General features: G+C 41.7%; 1 protein-coding gene across 2 annotated transcripts in view; it reads right to left on the reverse strand.

The window, feature by feature from the left end:
* Positions 1–21,832, reverse strand: part of igsf11 (immunoglobulin superfamily member 11) — a 118,523-nt gene that overhangs the window by 85,652 nt on the left and 11,039 nt on the right. For both annotated transcript variants that reach the window (XM_030067908.1, XM_030067907.1), the window contains exon 2: positions 638–667. In XM_030067908.1, coding sequence (XP_029923768.1) covers positions 638–667 — 30 coding nt within the window. The remainder of the gene's footprint in view (positions 1–637; positions 668–21,832) is intronic.

Genomic DNA, 21,832 nt, shown 5'->3' on the forward strand with positions numbered 1-21,832 from the left:
TGCAAAACTACAAACCTTGAGAGACTGACATGGGTAATACTTAACTAACCAACACAGAAACCGCACTATTCTAATCTCAACATATGTGATGTGCTGATCTTGGATCAGGTGCACTGAAAGGCCAGAGGGATTTGATTACCAGTGCTTCTTGTTTAAGAGGCTGGCTAGATACAAACTACCATCACTGCTATCGTATCTATATCCGCTGGTTTGTGTTTTTTCTGAGTCCCTTGTGACAGGCAGCCTACTGAGCCATTAGCTACACATACATGCACACATTCATGCACAACTACACACCCAATTGTGCACAGTTTTGCATTTACACAAACAGCATGGGGCCACTTGAAAAATCATATTGCTCATCAGATCAACTGAAAAGTTAAACAGTAACCAGCTGACAGGGGATTCCTGCGTTGGCTACTAGTTGCATGTTTTTTGCAACAGGTGTGTTTGGGTCTGGTGTTTTGTGTGTGTGTGTGTGTGTGTGTGCATTCAGTGAGAAAATGACATACCAGGGCACACATCTCCCCAATAATGCCTCTGCCAATCCACACACAACATAAAGTCACACAACCGCAGATGTGAAAACTGAGATATGGAAGTGAGCGAACAGTGAAGGAACAGGGCAGCCACTCACCTTTTCCCGTGTGTAGATCAAATCTTGAACCTGTGAACAAAACAAGAAAACATTTTTACTGTTGAGCCTTTCTCTGTAATCAACTGTAATAGTCTATTGAGACACACCAATGACGATTGAATTTTACACTCCAGGGGAAAAAAAGAAACTAATTGTCAGCATGTTCTTGTCTCAGCATTAGTTTTCGGGTGGGAAACATATTGATTTGTTCTATGTGTGTGTCTTTCTATGTGAAACAGAGGGAGTGTGTGTGTTATTGATTAATTATCTACCCTGTGTGACAGGAGGATAGTTAATTAAATCCTTCTCTGGCACAGAACATAAAGTAATTATTGTGCATGGATGCATGTCCATTGAAAAAAATCCACATCTGCAAACGTGTGTGAATGCATCTCGTGTGCACATACAAACACATATACAGTTAGGTGCCTGTGAACAACAAAAGTACACACACAAACTTTCTGTCACTAGTATCCAATAACACGTGCACACAAACACACAAATTATTTCTCTCTCTTTCTCTCTCTCTTTTTTCTCTGCCACCATCGACTGGTTTCTACCAGGCCACCAAATATCATGATCGCTCCTGTTGTCATTACAATTGGCAACAATCAACCTATCTGATTTCTCCCCACAGCTAAACACACAGCAGCATGATACCAGGGTGTGACATCTCTAAAAAAAAAACAAAACAAAACAAAACAAAAAAAAACATGACCTTACATTTGCCTTTTACTGTGTAAAGTACTAAAAATATACACAAATAAAATCTGCAGTGGAGATTATTGAGAGGGCACATTGCAGTGGATACATTATTATGGTACAAAAAGTGATTTATTGTTTCAGCTATGCACTGAGAGGTTTGGAAATGATGGCCACAAAGGACATAACAGAAAAGCCTTTGTAGATACGTTTGGATCTTCATTTTGATACATGCTAAATAATGGATTCAATGGGAATATAAATGAATGTTTTATATGCCTCCCCAATGCAGACGCAGTGCCAAACTGTGCCCACCAACTCTGCCAGGCGACTACATTTCCCAAAACATTTTCTCCTCCCAAATCCCCAAACCACATTGCCCCTCAATTAATGGTTTCCAGTCTGAAGCAGATGCACTGGAACAAACTGTCTCATATCTGCTGGATGAAAGACCTCTAATCTAGTTGGTTTGTACATCTGTTGACAGATGCCTGCTACATCTGCTCTCTGATAACAGGATCTGCTCCATTGGAAGGTTCGATCAGTGACATTTTGCTAAGCTACAGTATGTGTTTGAAATTCTTTACGTTCACTGGAGGCGCTTTGAATGTTATCATCAATGGAAAACACATTTGGCATGCATAGAACCACTTGACACATATCACTGTTGTCCCAGAAAGGAGGGGGAAAAATCAACTTGTCGCTGCAATTTGTTGGTATTTTGGTGTTTTTAGGGTAATTGGCATTTTTCTTCTGTTCTCACTTGTTTAGAATGATTAAATGGTCATTTCCTTGGTCATGTATGTGCTGCAGACTTAATCCTTTGAAGCCTGCTAATTGACAGTTAGGGTACAGTTCCTGAGAGAGTGAGCACTAAACTCATAATTCTGCAAAAATCTACTGCACTTCTCAAAGACACTGTGCGCCCTTTTATCTCCATCGCATTTAACATATCTCAGGTTGCTTTCCAAATGAACAGACTGATGTACATTTAGTGCTTACTATTGTTTGCTGCTTGGCTTTCATGCTTTGCCATATATATATAGAGTGTGTTTTTATATTAACCGTGCCAGACTGGAGAGCAGGAATTTCATAAGGTAGACGTGACTGCTGGCTACAACGGATACCAGGAGAGATCAATAGCTAACACTACCCAGAAAACCATCAGTCAAGGATGTATAATTTGTGGCAGACATGATTTCTAATTAATAATCTATACGGCTTGTGATATGTAGCAGGTCATATTTTGACTTGATGTTTATTAAGTTCCTAGCTGCCATTTAATTAGTATGATAGATTCTAATAGCAGACTAATGCAAGAACTGACAACACAGTGAGCCCAAACCACACCATTTACCAGTAATCAAACTCTTTCTAAAGGTGATTCATTTTATTTTAATGCCGGCTCTATTGCCTCTGTGACTGATCTGTCTTTGTTTGATCAGCTACGATCAAGTAAAATTTGCCGAATAGTTTTTTCACACCAGGAAAGTGGAACTTCAAACAGACAAATTGCAACATATATCTTTTCCACTTTGAAATATATCTGTTTTATTACAAAAAAGGGAGGAAAAAAAGGTTAAATTAGCTTCTTCATCCGATTCACAGGATTGTTTGGAAGCTCCCACTTTGGGGTTTGTAAAATTAGATATAAAAAATCCAGTGTTTTGAAGCTAGGAAGCAGACACATTGTAGCAGAGGCTACTGTCAACAAGGCAGACTGTAGCCAACAAATATGGGTTTTCGACTGATTTACAAAAACAACCATAGTGGAACACACAAGACACACTGCACTGTATATATCAATCCTCACTTTACATTTGAAAATTTTCAGCTGTGGCTAACTGGTGATCAAACTTACTGTATTATCACAGAAAACTCCATGCTGTGGGCAGCTGCATTGAAATGTCACCTAGAATCCTGATCTACCCGACCAGATATTATGACTTTGTGTTTATGTGCACTTTCCAGTGGGGAACTGGAATATACAACTCAATACGATATGAACGAGGCATGAGACTAAAATCATTTACAGTCCTTGGCAGTCCTTGTATGATGTCATCAGTCTAAACATTAAATTCTTAAATTGTCTCATATTGATCAGCTTCAAAGACAAAACAGATGGCAAGCCTGAAACGGGCACTAAGCTAGTTACTTTGTTGCTATACTTTTTGATTTCCCAGTCTGTGCTGGCTCACCAGTACAAAACACAGCTTTATTGTCCCGCACAGTAAGTGCATTTACAATATTGTGAGAAGAGCAGACACCGGCACTTATGATCTATGTGTCACAGAGACTGGTCCTAAAAGCTTCGATTCTCTAAGGCTGAACAGAGACTGGCAACCCAAGCTAATGGAGCTCTGGAAACAGCAGGATCGGCCGCGGCAGAGCACGAAGCTTTAAACTGATACTGACACACACACACACACACACACACACACACACACACACACACACACACACACACACACACACACACACACACACACACACACACACACATATGCACAAAACAGAAATGCACACCTGCGTACATGCACAAACTCACTCATGTGCGTGCATACAGACACACACATACACACCAAAGCATTCTCCACAGGACCAATCTCCATTTAGCTGTCCAGAGAGCCAAAGTCTGACTGACGCTATGAATTCCATACAGGAATTCATTTATTCATTCCACTGTTTCACTTGTTTGGCTATTACTGTTATCAAGACAAATAACATGCTGGACTGAGACGAGCGCTTATCATTTTAGAAAGGTATGGCAGCCATCCACTGGCTCAGCTGAAAACCCCATTACTTCGTTCCACATGTGACAAGATACTATCACTGTCAACAGTTGCAGGCCAAACTCACATTTATAAACCAACTTCCACATCAACTATTCGTTTAGATAAAGGCGCTCTGTGACACACTTGGTGGCAAAAACAATTGCTGGAAGTGAACAATAATAATCTTGTATTTTTCCTGCCTGAGCTGGTGATGCAGGGCAGAGGCGTGAGGCTGTCGTTTGCCCTGGCTGCACCTATTCAACCGGTGACGTTCACAGACTCATCAGCGGCAGGCCTTAACATTACCTGCCATACAGCTAAAGTGGTCTGCGCTCGGAGACGGAAAGGAGCAATCATTTCATCAGCTGTTAGGGCAGTGGGGTCTGACCACTCTCACTCTAAAAGGTCTGTCTGCTGGAACAAAGGCTCATGGAAAACAGTGGGGAAGGAGGCAGGTAAAGAGGCAGAATTATCCAGAGAAAAGCCAGCACATTGCATACTGGATTGTTAACAGCAAATATATGACACATAAAGAAAATGTTCCTCCTTTTGTGTAAGAGGAGAAAATTAATAATGGCCTGGATGGAACAGTGTTTCTGAATTAAATCAAAATGATTCCAATACTAAAACATAATTGGATATGTCTCTCTATCAGTGTGGGAATGTCCAAGTTATTTGTGGCTGAAAAAAAGCCATATTTTATAGGATGACTGGCACTCGGGAACAATGGAGCTAAGATAAACAAGTGAAATGTGAGGAAAAGGATATTTCCCTGTCTATTTCCCTGTCTGAATGCCATTAAGCTCTCTCTTTTTCTGTCTTTCTAAAACGATGTCATTATTCACCGTATGAGACTACCCCGAGTGGTTTGAATTTAATCTCAACCTCTGAGGCACTTTACTGAGAATTTCAAACCATTACCCAAGCACAACAATTGGCGCCGGCTGCCAAGCACCTTCAAGGGAATGTCAGTTTCCATGGAGACCGAGGCACCCCAGCTGTAGCCACCCCTTGCCACACGGTACAAGTGTACAAAACCCGTTGACGGGTGCATATCACAAACTCTCGCTCTCTGTAATTCTCTCTTGTGCTCTCTTGCCCTGTTTTCTATTTCAATTTCAGTGTGCTTCAAATTGAAATTGGTATGACAGTTGGCATGAAAGTTCACAAACAATGTGATAAATACCAACTTTGTATGTGTGTGTGTGTGTGTGTGTGTGTCACTGTCTCGACAGTAGAGGATCTGAGTTGCTGTGTACTCAGCTTTCATACTGAGAGCTTCCACTGCAAAATGAGTATCACTAGCCTGTGTAATTGCAGCAAGCAGATACAGAATATATACATGTGATGCTGTTGCACCACATGAAAACAAATTTGAAGCTACTTTAGGGGAATGTTGAGGGAAAATCTGTGTTTACGGGGTTAATGTTGGTGTCACAGCAGTACATTTCAGATAAACTCTAGTGTGGACTGTTTGGACTCAGCCAACAAAAAATGCAGAATAAGCACATAACCTCACAACTAGTCGGATTGATTATGAGACCCTTGGAGACTCAACCACTGAATTTCATCAAAGTTTATAGGCAGCTGAGTCTAAACAGTCCTCACTTCAGCTGCCCCTTGGCGAGTTTGCACATTGTACCTAATATAATTATAAATAAAAGAAGAAGCAAATATTGAATTCTCATTGTATTTGAAACTGGAAGATCAAAATGTGTGCATGTGAATGATGAAACTCTCTTTCTGTCACCTTTTGGTTTATAGAGGCACCTACGGAGTTTTAATATGACAAGAGAAGATGCAAAATTTTAAATAAATAAATAAATAAAAAGCTGAAAAGTGAGCAAGTGTGTTAGGGTGATAAATGATCACTGAACAGGGGATATATCACAATTAGAGAGGTAAGAATCTAGCAGTTGGCCAGTGTCAGTATATGGATTTGTCCTTTATTGTGTAATGAAATAGAATAGGTTTGCAATCAAAAAAATAGATTTGAGAGCAAAACCTGTGACACTTGTAGAGAAACTAATGTCTTTCTTGCAAGTTGAATAAATTTGTAATTAAAATGCGAATCAAAAACTTTTGTTTGTGATTCCAAGTGTTTTGTTTGCAACTCCAAAAGTTTTGTTTGAGAATCCAAATTTTTGTTTGCTGTTGAGCTGAATCTTGTGGGATGGACCTACGCTTAACGATGTAAGACAGCTTGGCAACATCCACATTTATTATTTAATAGTATTAACGCCACCTTCTGGACAGGAGTGCAGATCAGAACGACTATTATACTGTTGCATTATAATTGTGGATGTTGCCAAGTCACTCTGATCAAGACCGACCAATCCACATCCAATTACATCCCACCCAAGAGTCAGTTCAACAGCAAGAAAAACTTTTGGATTCACAAACCAAACTCTAGGATTCACAAACAAAAGTTTTGGATTTGCATTTTAATAACTAATTTATTGTACTTGCAACAATTGCGATTATGATTACAATGTTGCAATTTTTTTATTGCAAATCAATTGTGTTGATAGCGATTGTGATTGCATAATAAAGAGCAAAAACACTCCATAACTGTACTGCACAGTGTAACATGGCAGGTGTTGCGAACCACAGTGTAGATACAGACAGATATTTATTGGTAGAGAGACACCAGATACTGAAAATTGTTCACAGTTTGCTGGCTGGAACCTCCGCAAGAAGCTCATGCTCAAACAGCAGCATTCTCACACATACACACACACAAACACACACACACACACAGACACATTCGATTCGCATTAGATTGTTGACATTAATCCATCCAGGCAGCTCTGTTAAGACTTGAAATCATCATTGGCGTTGTCATGCGACTGCTCGCTGTGCCCTCTCTTTCTTTGTATCACCTCCAGCCTCTCTCTCCATCTCTCCCTCTATCTGTCTCTTTCATACTGATTACTGTAGCATAATGATGTGGATTCAGCCAGCTCTTCATTTTTTCTGCTCACAGCTCACTGACTCCAATAAAACAAATCCCTCTAGGGCGCCTTTAGTTTCGCCTGCATTCTTTAGGATAGTATTTAAGGAGTGAAAACAAGAGACTGTGGATGATTTTGCTAAATTTCTAAGGACTGGAAAGTAAAGACTTTTGTCTCTGGGTCCTAATGAACCCCTGCTGTTCCAGCACACAGAACAGTTGTTCATGTGTTTCCCCTTCTCTTCCTCCCACTCAGCTTTCCTTCTGTATGAAGGAAAAATCTGAGGGAAGGGAACGGCAAACTGGACACCAAATTAAGCTTGCAGAAATGTAAAAATGCATGTCCCAGAGGCATACCTGAGCTGAGGACGATCAGTACAGACTGAGCAACAACAGTGATAACATGCCCAAAGAGGCTCCCACTGGAGGAGGAGCTTTCCTTAAAACCATACAAACTGCATCTTTAAAAAAAGCTCCTTGGCATAAGTTCACACATGATTTCATGACCCAAGGTGTTCACACCTGATTCTCTCCCCCTCCTGAGTCTTAATCAAGTTGTTTGTTTCACAAGGGCTTAATTAGTTTTTCTTTGATTGTGTGCACAAGCGTGAATGCCTGTGAGTCTGTGTGTGCACGCATGTGTGTATTCAGCATTGGAAAAAGACGCTCTGTCCTTGAGAAAAGCAGAAAACAAATTTGCACCCAAGTTACAAAAACCCCTCCAGACTTCATCACATTGATCATTTTTCATCGTCAGCTCTCTTTGTTATTGGGAATACAGGTCATTACAATGCAGACTCCAGTGGAGAGGGTGTTAAAAGATGCTTTCCTTTATGGAGAATGATTTGTTTGTTTTATGTTGCGGCTCACTTGCCTCCTGGGCCCTAACCTACATTACAGCACAAAGACTATTAATCATTGATGATCAGACCTTTTAATATTGCTCATATATAATTTATCTACACGTGAATAAAACAAATGAAGAGTTCTGTTCCAAAACAGTGGATATCCATTTCTGGGGAAAATTTATTACCTGAAACTCATCATTCAGTATTCCTAATATATAGACTATTTGGTCTGCATAAGTATATTTTTGCACACCGAATTTACCTCCAGTACTGCTGTGTAATAAATGCCAGAATTTGTTTTACTTTTACACAATCTGTCATTATTTGAGTGCATGAGAAATGGGATTCATATCATTTAAGAAGACGCTTCCTCAAATAATCCTTGAGCAATGTGATTTTGTTGCAGCCCCCACCCTAAAAGTGATGCATAGTTCACCAACAAGGAAAATAACAAGCCCTACACCAGTAATCCCATTTTAATCTGCACACACTGTAGGAGCTGGTTAATCTTCTTAATCTCATCCTATGTTTCACATTTGCACTGTTTCTGACACATTCACCACAGAGACACTGAACGCTCCGAAGGTGAAAGGTGCCCGTGCCTGAACACGACATTTTAAAAAATATCGAGCCATATCTAAGCTCGAAACCCTGCTAAATCTCATCTAAGGGAAGTTCAGAATAATCATATAATCCAGACAATCGCACCAGAAGCTCTTAATTTTCACCGAGGAAAGGAGCATCTCCAGAGGTCAATTAACACGGTGAGAACATGAACTGAGAACTCTTAGCTCAGACGTCCAATGAGCCATGTTAACAGATAAGACACACATGCATGCACACAAACACACACTGGCGCACTCAAATATGCAATTAAGACAACTTAATACATGGTAATGGCACACACACACACACACACACACACACACACACCACCAATGAGCCACGATAATAAAGAAACACTTAACCTGTGCCAAGGCTGCTGTAACTTGGTTGCCTTACAGCCAGCTGAGATGTATGCACACATATGTAGTCACTGTCTCTTTCTCTACTAAACACACACACACACACACACACACACACACACACACACACACACACACACTATCAAGCAGACCGCTGTCCTTTAATCACAAGTCACGTTTTAATTGGAATAGCTGTGAAGGAAATGAGTGCCCTAAGAGTGGAAAATCCTCCAGTCTGGCACATATACAGCGTTGAAGAATGAAGCTGGTGGAGCCATTTTACTTGATGCTTCTATCTCAAGGTCACTCTCTACTCATTCTAGAGGTGGAGGTGGCAAGATAATTGCCTTGAAAATTTGCTCCATCTCCAGCAGGCCTCCTTCTTCTTCTCCACCCAAAATGGATGTTGGACCTGTTTCTGACTGTTCCCAACACATGACAAGGGTACCTGTACGATTCATCAGTTCCAAGGGAAGAAGTATTTTTCCCAATTTCAGTCATGGGTTGAAAAGATACAATAAGCAATCCACAAGAGAGCCAAGACTTGAATCCACCCTGAATTCGACTCCAGTGTACCTTCCTTGTTTTGAAACCTCTCAAGAGTTAGTCAGGCTTTTTTTTATGTATTTGTGCTCGATCAGTTCCCGCTGTAGCGTGGAGGCTAAGGATGAGGCTGACCAAACAATGTGTTCAGATAAAATGACTTAACTAGGACAAAATGTGATTATTCATTATTCAGTCTGCAATGCGTTTATTGTTCTCCTTGTCTGCTTCTGCTTTCTTGGCCACGTCTCCCTTGTCAAAGAGGTTCTTGATCTCAGTCGAACTATCCTGGATAAAAATAGGTTAAATAAATAGAAAGTTCAAAGAGCTGACTCCAAGGTAATTTTGCGTTTTATTCTTCATGATTTAGACCAAGTTCTACTGATTCCTAGAGGACAGCGTCCAATCAAAATGTAGGAAATGGTGTCACTCTGAGGCCTTCTTGTCTGCTGAACTGCCTTAACAAGAAGTGCCCTCACCCAAAAACCTAAAGACAATTCAAGCAACATATAAGGTCTTTCATATTTTGTGATCTAATACTTTCAATAATCCAAAGTCTGTGTGGAGGCCTGGCACAGCCATACTCTGATTTTGTTTTTCTGCTGTTCACCACAGAGTCTCAGCTGTTGGGGTCAAAGGGGCAAAAAGGGCAGCAGCAGTGAGTATTTACAATATCAGGTGTTTGGATCATCCATCTGTCAATCATTAGCTAACTCATCCAATCAGAAAAACACATTCATACATGAGTTCCCTGAAGCTAAACAAACAGCAGCAACTGTGATGATAAAAGCAAGCAAACATTGGTGAGCATGTCTCTTGCTTGTTAGCATGTTAATACAAGATTCTTGCTGTTTTTGTGAGGAAAATGTATTTATGTCGTCCAGTTCAGAGCTCAGTTGTGTTTGGTTGTCGTCATCACCTAAGCCATGCTTGTAGTCCCCGCAAAGATGCTGGTTGGACATTTTATGGCTTCCAGTAATGATTCAGTTGGCCAGATGGTTTCGTGAGTCAGAGGAAAATGAACTTGCAAGATCAGCTGGCTGTGCCATGTTAAGTGTGTGGTGGTCATAATAAGATTTCAAAAAAAAAAAAAAATTCAAAAAGCCCACTGTAGACATTAAGCCCACCTCTAACTCTGAGTTGGCACCACTGAGAATACGTGGAGTTCCTCACAAAACATGAGGCCAAACCCAAATGAAACCATTTTCTGGATTACTGACTCCGTCTTGAAGATAGGGAGGAAAGGCCTTATTCAGCTACTACATACAGTACATACTCATACATAATGAGTGTGAGCTGCATGCGATTGCTCACAAGTCAAACCTTCTCAAATTTGCTCACACAAGCACTTTAGAGCACATCAGGCATACACGTGCAACACCTCCACCCTCCTCATATAAATACAACCTCACAACACACACATACGGAAGCACAAACAGCATTACAACAAATCCGGTGTGCATAGATGGCCACCGGCAGTCTTGCTGAACACCCCCCACAGTCAGTGTGAGCACCTTTGGCTATCCAGGACTTTAAATTGGTCCCAGTGAGATCTGAGAGCCCAAAGCACGGGGCTGACCTCTACCTCCAGCCCTGTGTGCCGAAGAATTAGTCTCTGTCAGCTGGATCAATATTCCAACAGCAAGCTCGAGACCCCACTCCAAGGCGGGGAGGCTGCAAATATACACTGAGCCCGTTGTGTAGCATTAGAAAGCAGATGATGATGACGGCAAAGGCCATGTGCTGGGGTGGTGCGGCTACCAGCACAGGTTTGCTTTTAGGGATAGCTCCTCCTTCGATCGGTTTTTAAACCCCTACAGAATTCGATTAAGGAAAGCAGAATCAGCTCTTCTCATTTTGTGAACAATGAGTAGCATGGCCAACACTCGATTAGTGTGAAGCAACAGAGACTTTAATCCCTTCTGGGGAATTCAGCAGTTGACGAACAGGACATGTGATACAACACGTATAATGGACACATAACACAGTGGAAAACATACAGTGGAGATAATCCAATAACAGGTTAAACTGCAGTCGGCCTCGCACTCAGACGTCCCGCACATCCTCATCAATGCAAGGTGTCAGCATACCACTGGACCAGCGTGCACATCCGTACACTCACTCACACACACTCTGACCTATAAGACGATATCATATGAAAGCACTCGGTTTAGATCTTACCGAACAGACTCCCCACTTATCTTTCATTTCTTTTAAATTGGGGCATTAACAATCTCTGTACCGGCTCACAGAGCAGACTGATGCTCTACATCCCATCAGTAGAAACTGGAATGAGGAAAATGCCTTTAATGCCTGTGCCCCATAACCTGGAACAAGATACAGCATAATCTGATATCAATCCAGAAGCTCAAAAGCGTAATCTCAGAGTTTGCTGACCTTGATGATAAATGTTTTTTTGTTTGTTTTGTTTCTGACAAACCAATAGTGATGAGTATCTTATTGTTTGTTTTATGTTGTTTTTATGATATGTAGTTGTGTTTTTACATGTGTTAATAGATTTTATATTATTTCACTGTGTCCTGTGTATTATCTCTCTGTGTATTATATCCATAGCTCTAAACCATTTTAAATAAGGAGCCTTTCTCGATGGTTCCTTTGAGTTGAAATAAAGGTTTGATTATGATGAACTCTATATACCCTCATCTCATACATCACATTAGCCTGCATAATATTATAAACATGCTTACATAAAGCGTGCAAAACCCCCTCTATTAGTCACACAAAGTGGCAGCCCTTGTTGTTCCTGAATGGAGCCTGCCACTCCAATTCCCACTGACTGATTCCTCTCCGTCTGTTCAGATCCACAAGTTGGGATACCAGTACAGATGGACTGAGTCGGGCTGGGGCCAACAGCACTGTCTGTGGAGCTAAACTCCTGGTGAACTGTGCCAGTGCAGAACTGCACCACGCTGGGGCCTGGCCGCTGTAGGGCTCTTGCTCTGGCACGGAGAACAGGGGGCCCCTTGTTTGGCGCAGCCATGGTGGCAGGAAACATCCCGCATTCACATGATAATGAGCCAGTGAATACATGCCCCTAACACTGCCCTTCTTTCTCATTCTTACATACAGTACACATAAGTAAACACATAGGGGCACACATGCACTCACGCACACACATAAACGTGCCCAAAATGTGCGCAAAAATACAACGACACACATAAATGCAAGTGCACCAGCACGCACACACATGCACACAGAATTACAGACCCCTCAGTGTCTGGCACAGAACAGCCTGAGCACTGGTCTCATCACCAAGGAGACCGGCACTAAGCGGGCGCCTGGCAGAGACAGACTGGCATTTAGCATTTAGGACCCCACAAAGCTCTGAGAGAGAGCATACAGGCCTTTTCAGAGGAGAGAGAGAGAGAGACAGGCAAAGAAATAGAGAGAGACATGGTGACACTGAGAGAAATAGAGAAAGGAGGGGGAATGAAATAAGACAAACACATTAAAGAGCAGAATGATTGCAGGGCAAAAGAGGATGAGAGAGAGAAGAGGTAAAGAGAGGTGACAGAGGAAGGAGCAGGTTTGCAACAGATAATACAGGCACAGGAGAGAGTGAGAGAGAGAGAGAGAGCAAGTGCAAGAAAGAGAAAAAGTAAGAGAACACAGAGGCGATGGTGTGTAAGAGAGGTGGAGAGGCAAGAAGAGGGGAAGAAAAAATGTTGATTGTTTTTTACTGACAAGCCCCGCTACCGAGTCGACTAAATAATCGCTGAGAGTGATGTGTCTAACGTGCAAACACCATCTGAGCGTTAAGAGGCGCATGTGTGATTTCAGCTGACGTCACGGATGAGGAAAGCTATTAATACTCATGCCCACCTGAGTCTCCACCAGGCTAGGGAGAGAAAATGCAGTGCAAATGAACTGTAAAAATAAAGAAAATGTTTTCCTTTCCATTCATTTGCAGGCTGGAGAGGGAGGGGAAGGAAGAAAGAGGAAGAGATCAACAATTCGGGCACCGAGATGGCTCTGCCCTCGGAAAATAAAGTGAAAGATCAAGGGATGACACAAAGTGAACAAGTGTTAAATGGTTTAAGAGAGAGGGATATAGCTCATGGTGAGCTCCAGATGTTTTTTGAGTTGAGGGGAAAAGCTGAACATAACAGGAGAGGAGAGTAGAGGTGACATGAGGTGAGATGGAAGCATTTAGAGGAGGGATATGGCAGCGCAAGGCAGCCACAGTTACATGAGCTAACAGGAGACATGAGCTAATGTGTATGAGACCCTCATGCTTGTCTCTTTTTGACCTAAACATCAGCCTCTCTGCCTTCTTTCCTTCTCCACACTAATGGTTTCAGACTGTTTTCCAAAAGCTTGCCTCCTGCACTGAAATGCCCCCAAATCCTTAAAGATCCTTATTTAACAAGCCTACATGCATGTTCTGCAAATGACTAGGCCTTACAATATCACAAAGACAATATCACAACAGATGCAAGAACAAGACATAAATGAGGTAATGCTAAAATACTAAAAACCTAAAACTAGAGTGCAAATAATGCAGATGATATAGACCTATGCCTCCAGTAAGGGGTACATGTGGCATGTCTGCTGCTGAACATGAAAAAAAAAAACAAACAAAAAACAAATTGATTTGTAACGAATCATCCAATATGGTGCAAAACTGAACCGTAAAAAAATGAATCGTCCAATATGCAGTACAACATATAAAGTGTAGTGTTGCAAACACACCAACCCTATAAGAGGCCAACTAACCACAAACATAGCTGAGGAATTAATGAATATACTGAAAGTATTTTAAGTTTGTTTTAAATAGTCTCAATAGACTTTTGCCTTTGAAAGAATATTTATTGATTTTTTTCACAGGCAACAGTTGTTTTTTGTTGTTGTTTTTTTTCCCTCTCCTTGGTGTACAAAAAAAAAAAAAAAAGCCGAAATCGTGAGCCAAATATCTCAATACTTGTAAACCAAACTGTGGGTTAATTGAAGTGTTACACCCCTCCTCTCCATAGTGTTCTGTAGTGGATGAGAGGGACTCTCCATGATGGACAGAAGTTTGGACAGTGTCCTCATCTCCCCCCAACACTCTCTTGGATGGAGCCCACCCACTTTAGCAGTTTGTTTATTCTGTTGGTGTCAGCCATCTTGATGCTGCAGCCCCAACACACCACCGCAAAGACAAGAGAGCTCACTACCACCACACGCCTTGAGGAGTCCAGGTTTGAGGAGATCCAGGCCTGCTGCCTTGCCCACATGAAGTCTTCTGAGCTGCTTCTTCACCGGGCTGGAGGTGCCAGTTATGTATGGTTGGATGGTCACTGAGGGGCAGTGCAGATGGAAGGTAAGTGAGGAGGCGAGCTGGTGGACAGTAACACCGGTGGGAGGTCAGGCGTGTGAAATCAGGAGGGAGGCAGTGAGAGCAGAGGGAGGGGACAGCATGACATCAGTTGTTATAGCAGACTGTGTGATGAAAAGTGCTTGAACTGGTCTGTGCATTGGCTGTGATGGTCTTCGTGCCTGACCATACCTCCTTCACATTGTTCCTCTGCTGATTGGCTTCCACTTTCCTCCGGTATTTCTCCTTGCAGTCTCTTATCCTCACCGTCAATCCTCTCTGAACCTTCCTCATGGCTTCCGTGTCCCCTTGCCTGAATGCCACCGGACACCTTGAGGCCTCTGGTGACCCAAGGTTTACTGTTTGGGAAGCTGAACTGTCCTGGTGGTGGTTCATTTGTATCCACACTGTGACTTAATGAATGACATCACAGACTGACCTGTTGTCAGCAGAAGGAGGAATGTAAACAACCAAGAAAATAACATGTGAGAAGATAATATGGATAACAGTCCTCAGTTCAGTGTGTTGGCTACAGAGCTGTTCCTTAACAGTAACGTGTTTGGGCTTGCACCACCTGTTGGTCATGAGCATGGGAAGCCCCCCTCCTTTCCTATTATCGCACTCCTGATGGTCTCTGTCTGCCCACGCAGTCAGAAAGCTGTCAGTGGTCAAGCTTGAGTCTGGGATGTGGTTGTGGCTGTGCTGTATTCGTGAAACTCCCTCTGACTCATCGTCAGCTCATCCGTCTTGTTGGCCAGAGCTCTCACATTTTCCATGATGATAGAAGGGACAGCAAATTTCCTCTGAAGCTCTTTCAGTACTTCCAGCCTCTCCCCCCAAAACACAGGCCACTCCCATAGTGCTGTCAGCTTGTATCCATTGTTGTGATGTCCCAGATGTAAAAGTATTAAAAAAAAAAATACTGTAACAAAGAGTATTTACTACATATAAGCAAAATCCCAAACATCCACCTTATAATGTTGTGCCTCTCCAGCTAAAATTCAGCATTCATAAAGCAAGGGACTGATAGTTTGCTCTCATTTCCCCGGGGGCTATTTCCAATGGAATTCACCCAATTTAAAGCCAAACAACAAAACACAACAGTGCTGCTGCTTTTAGGAAAATTAATGTGGACGTCTTTATTATGGTGATGGAATATGGGTGTGAAGTCTCTGAAGGTTCATTTTCTTACTGTAGTGGAATGAATGGAAACCAATGGCTTGATAAAAGGTAAGAAAATGATATCAGAGTTCTAAAATGTGACTGCTTCCTTCAGGAAAAGATTTGCAGAACCGTAAAATATATAAATTTGTAGATATTATGTCAAACATGCAACATCACTGGTATGGTCCTTTCCTTTTTAAAAAAGTCACATTTTCATAGGTGGAAAATGCCATCATAATGCGGACAGAAGGCCAAAACAGAGAGAGAGAAAAAAAGATTAATTTTCAAATTTACCCATGTGGGTGTGGGCATGGCCTTAGAATGATGTCCTCCTCTTCTTTCCCTTAACTCACTCACTCACTTGCATCTTCCTCTTTTTCCTCTCACACACCCATCTTCCATCTCTCCCCCAAGATCATCCTTTACTCCAACCTGGACCTACTACTTCCTATAGACGCTCGCTGTCTTTCTCCCACTCTCTCTCTCTCTCTCTCTCTCTCTCTCTCAGGCCCATCCTCAGACCTACTGTGCAGCTGGGTGTGAAATCTGCTTGGGTGGCTGACTCGCTCTCTCAGCCATGCACTCATTTCCAAAGCCTTCACTTTGACCTCTCCATCTACTGTCAACTGGTCTCCACTTATTCCTGCTCCACTCAACATTCCTTACCAGTTTAGCTACCCCCCCCCCCCCCCCCCCCCCCAAACCCCCTCCCTCTCCTCCAGCCCCATCACCACCCACCCTCTCTCTCTGTATCTGTGACGCTTCGCTAACTATAGCCATAAAACACAGTATCATATACACCCCATCTCATCTGCATGGCAAATGCGCAGAATGAATTTTTCATCCTAATTTAAACAAGGATTAATTAAAATTGCAGTCTTTTTTTTTCCTCCCGCCGTGCATGGTGGCAGGAGAATCCGTTAGAGAGAGGCTGGTATAGCTCTGCTGTGCAACCTGTATTCACGGGCTTTTATCTAAGCAGTGTTTTATTATAACAATGGTGAATAGCATCTCATGTGGCTGCACAGGCACTGATGACAGTCTCAAAGGGCCCTCCTATTCTAGCCTACCCTCATTTTAACAAAGAGCAATTTTCCCCATTGTGTTTTATAGCTAATATAGTCAACACATCTCTCTCCCTTTCCTTTTTTTCCCTTTCTCTTTTCCCTTTCCCTCTGTCTCCCTCATCACCCACTGATAGAGGAATAAAGCCTGTTACCCCCCAACACACACACACACTCCAAAAACATCTCCCTGCCCAATTCTGCGTAATTACAATACACAAAAGAGAAAGAGCCACACATCAGGACCAAACTCGGGGCGCCAGAGAGCCAAATTCCAAAGGGGAAATCATCCTTTAAATATTGAGAAAGAAATCGTTTTGGAAAAGGGGACAGTGCCCTGTGTGTTAATAAAGCATCATCCAGCCAGAGACAATGGAGTCATTGATCATGCTGTGTCATCGTTAAAACCCTCCGTTTCATCTCACAGCTTTAATAAAGGGAAAATGTCAACCGTTTACAGACCCAAGAAGATGGATCACTTGATATTCACCCATTGATTGTGAAATATGTTTATGAAGAGATAGATCACAACTCAGAGAGAGGTCCCTATGAGGATACTCTGTCTCCTCCTGTCTGGCTAAGTTAGTCCCTTTTTCAACCATTAATTTCCACAAGGCCTCCTAATGATCAAGCCAATCAACTATCACTATCTAAATGCAATATTATGATGTGGGCTTCTCTGTAATCTCAACACTCCTTTTGCCATCTTTACTGGCATGACATCACTACAGCGCAATGTAATTGCATATTATTGTTGCTTCGCGTAATTACAGTTGTGGTAGTGCACAGGGAGAAATAGCCTTAATTGTCTCTGGATAATTATCCAAATTGACTAGATGGTACTTAATTGGATTGTTTGACTCTGCGTGGATGTGAACATGTGTGAGTATGTGTGTGCATTTGTGTGTGTGTGTGTGTGTGTGTGTGTGTGTGTGTGTGTGTGTGTGTGTGTGCGTAGCTGCAGTTGACACCAATAACCACAGGAGACTCTATTCATAGGAGCAGCAAGACAAAAGGATACTATCAGCCTTTTCTAGCACCATGATTTCAGTGAATTTCCACTGGCACAGCACAGCCACTTCCATTTGTTTTGCTGAACGGGAAGGCATTTGGACTTGCTGCTTGCTTTTAGAAAAGCACAAAGACGGGAAGGTTATGATTTCACATCATACTTAACGGCAGGTAAAAGGGAGCCATGAAATGTCAAAATGGAGAGAAGTGTTCTGTTGGTAAATGTAAAAGCTGTTCAACTATGCACTCCTTTTGCTAATAATCCCAACAATATAAGACATACATTTCAAAAAAAAAAAAAAAAAAAAAAAAAAAAGCCCACTGTCAGATACTCCTAAACTGATTTATATCATCAGCCTGTGATGTTTTTGAATCCCAGAAGTTTGTGATGGCATGTGGTGAATGACATTTTCGTCTCCCCATTTCTCCCTAAACCTGGCCCGTACCTCTGTCTCAACTGTTGAATCTGTTGTTGGAGAGGAAATTTGCCTCGCATCTTTTGCAATAGATTTCTCCTTGTGTGATTGTTGAACACTGATACAAAATAGAACTGTGGGTGAAGAAAGAAGACCTTTGATATTGAGGGACTGACATCAAAACCTGACATTTACTGTTGCCCTCATCCTCCCAGCCACCAGAGGCCACTCTGCAGTCAACTTGTGATGGATAAAATCGCAGTGGCTGCCTTTCAGCAATTCAAATATAGTAGAGAAATGGATGTCTCCTCTTCAACTTCCCCTGCCCTTTGGATTTCAATTTTACAGATAAAGCTGCAGATGACAACTACAGCATTTAAAAAATGGAAGACCGAAAGAAAAGGGTTTTTAGACATATGGCAAAATCAGAGGAAATGCTAAACAAGGAGGGAAAATCTCATGGATGGAGTTGTTCACATGCGCTTGAATTTCTGTGTGTGTCTGTGAACTGATCAAATAAAGCCAAAGCTATCCATAATCTATAAAGCAGGGTCACAGACAAACTGACAGCCATAATCTGCACCAAAGCCTGTCTTAGCAGATGATTTGGGCCATGACTTGTAGTTTACACATTGTTCCATATTCACAAATCGCCTCTTAGTAGATGTGCTGAATAAGGATCAGTGATAATGCCCCCACCCCTTACATGTTTGGCTGAAAAAAAAAAAAAAAAAAAAAAAAAAAAACGGATCCTGATCAGCTCAGGAAGGACTTGCAATACTCAAAGTCTGCAATACTCAAAGTCAAGATGTTTCTCACGTATTCACCTTCTGACAGGCATTCGGTTATGCTAATTCTTAAATCATTAAATTGTCCTTGTGCTTAAACGCCAGAGGCAATGGTAAGATTGACATTTCTGTCCAAATTGGACAGCCAACCAACATTATTTTTCACTATGCAAGCTACAGTTGTAAAGTTGCATGTGTAGAGGTTGAAGCCACATCTCTGTGCTGTGAGTGACAGTTTTTACAAATTTTCATCATTCTCATTCTCATTTACAAAACTCACCATTATGACTTGTGTCATGGAAAAGGTGGGCACTGATTTTCGTGTGACAGAGTTTCCTCTAAGTTTTGGTCAGGTCCATCTAGAAAATGGTTTGTGGACCAAATTTTTGGATGGTGCATCACCTGAGTGTCAGTATTTTCTCATGAGTCAGAGCTATAAAACTACATTCACTCTATTTAAATCCAGAAGAACGTTTATTTTACACTCTAATTACACCAATATTACACCTAATCATCCCACGGCATAGACTAAGCGAATCCCAGGTGAAAGCTAGTGCATTATTAATGTTGCCTTTGACATTCATTTAAATGAAAAAATATGACAGTTGGGCTGCTATAATTTTGTATCGAAACCAACAAACTGTGATTCTGTGGTCTCCGGTTTTGAAAACATTGAAACATTTGTAATGCAGAGCATTCAAAAGCAGATTTTTTCCATGACCCACAAAATCTTCTGCTGCTACATTGGACAGCATTTGCAGAACACTGGCAAAAGCCCCATTCAACATTTTGTGTTGATTTCTTAGTATATGTTCATAACAGAAAGAAAAAAAAAAAGCTTTAACTCTGAATCAGTTTGATTTTTTCAAGCCTACAAACGAAGGTACAAAGCAAAGTGTAAAAAGGGTGAAACCTTAACACCCTTAAGTTGAAGTTAAAGAATGATTTTGAAGTCATGTGGGACACAAACTGTTCAAGGGAGGGTGCAGTTCATTGTTCAGTGGTCCTAATTAATTGCATTGTGTGTTACCAATCAGTCAATCACACTAAACCCAATAATACTCAATACCGTCCTGGAGTTCTGGGTTTTGTCATGTAGCCAGAAAACTCTGAAATGTCTAAATTTCTCACAACATAGCACTTTTGTAAATCACAAGTTACAGACTAATAAAGACAGCAAATAAATCCAATGCAGTGCTCCAGTGCTATAGATCTTAATGAGCAAAGTGTGAATGTGTCTTTATTTCCACTGCTGCCAAGCCAGCCTGCTTCATATGGGTCAAAACGTGCACAAACAGACATTCCATTATTATGTCGTGCTCGTTTAAAGCCCCTCAAATAGCTGGAATCTACTTAAAAGGCTTTCTGATGGAGGATAGTGGACTAATGGGACACACACACACACATACACACACACACACACACACACACACACACATGCACAGTGTGTCAGCGGGATCTGTGACAATACTATTACCCAGCCCTATCAGTTAAGTCAGTGCAATATCCTAGTGTTGTTTTAATATGTGCGTAGGAGGGTGGGGGTGGTGGACCTTCACGTGTGTGTGTGTGTGTGTGTGCATCTGTGCATGAACATGTGTGGGTGGGCAGGTAGATGCATGTGTGCTGGTTGCATGTGTGTATGGGTGTGTAAATTCGTGTGCATGTGACAGTCAATTTGGCCTCTCACGTTCCATTAAAGCTATCTGAGGCCAAGTGGATTTGAATATAGAGTACATTACAAACACAAAGCAGTCTGCAGCATGATGGACGGTGATTCCCTGCCCCCACTACCCACGATTCCCTGACTTTTAGCATTGGGCGGCCTGATAACACAGTAGAGACATGGATTAAGGGTTGAAGGGGCATGGTCACATATGGAGGCCTCTGATATCCTTGCCCCTTCAGTCGCCGATGCCGGACCAACACCACATAGCTGCAGAATATACATTTTCCCATGAGGTAAGAAATTAGTGCTCGCTCAAGTAAGAAAAAGAAGCATACCACGCGGAAAGAGAGAGACCTATAACCAAATGATCACAGGTTCTGTCTTTAGATATGATCCTTGCAATGAGATGAAAGCGTTATACAGTACATCTACCCTGCACACAAACCACTGAACACCCTACAAGAGGCTGAAATACAGGGTTCAAGATAAAACATGAGGCTCTCTCAATCCAAATCCTCAACCAAAGAGTAAGATCTTTGAATATGTCAATAATCCTGCAGAATATATTGTATTTCTGTCAAAGTCAGTGTTGCTGCATGTTACTTTTAAAAATCATTGTTACATGATGCGATTGCTGTCAAAAGTCATTTCTGGGCACCCCGGTGGCTCACCTGGAAGAGCACACACCACATATCAAGGCTGAGTCCTTACTGCAGGAGCCTGGGTTTGAATCCAGCTCAGGCAGTTTGCTGCATGTCTCCTCTGACTTTCCTGTCTCTTTCACTATCAAATAAATGGAAATGGGAAAAAAAGTTATTTATGTTTTAGCAAAATCTATCAAGTAACAAAATGAATTAAGAGTACCTTAGTCTTACTAAAAACAGAAAACCCTTTGGAATGCCTTATACACACTGATTATTATTACTACCTGTCTTCACACTAAATTCAAAGTATTGCATCGTCATCTACATCCCTTAATTA

The sequence above is a fragment of the Myripristis murdjan genome, chromosome 13 (assembly GCF_902150065.1).
Source record: "Myripristis murdjan chromosome 13, fMyrMur1.1, whole genome shotgun sequence".
Taxonomy (NCBI): Eukaryota; Metazoa; Chordata; class Actinopteri; order Holocentriformes; family Holocentridae; genus Myripristis; species Myripristis murdjan.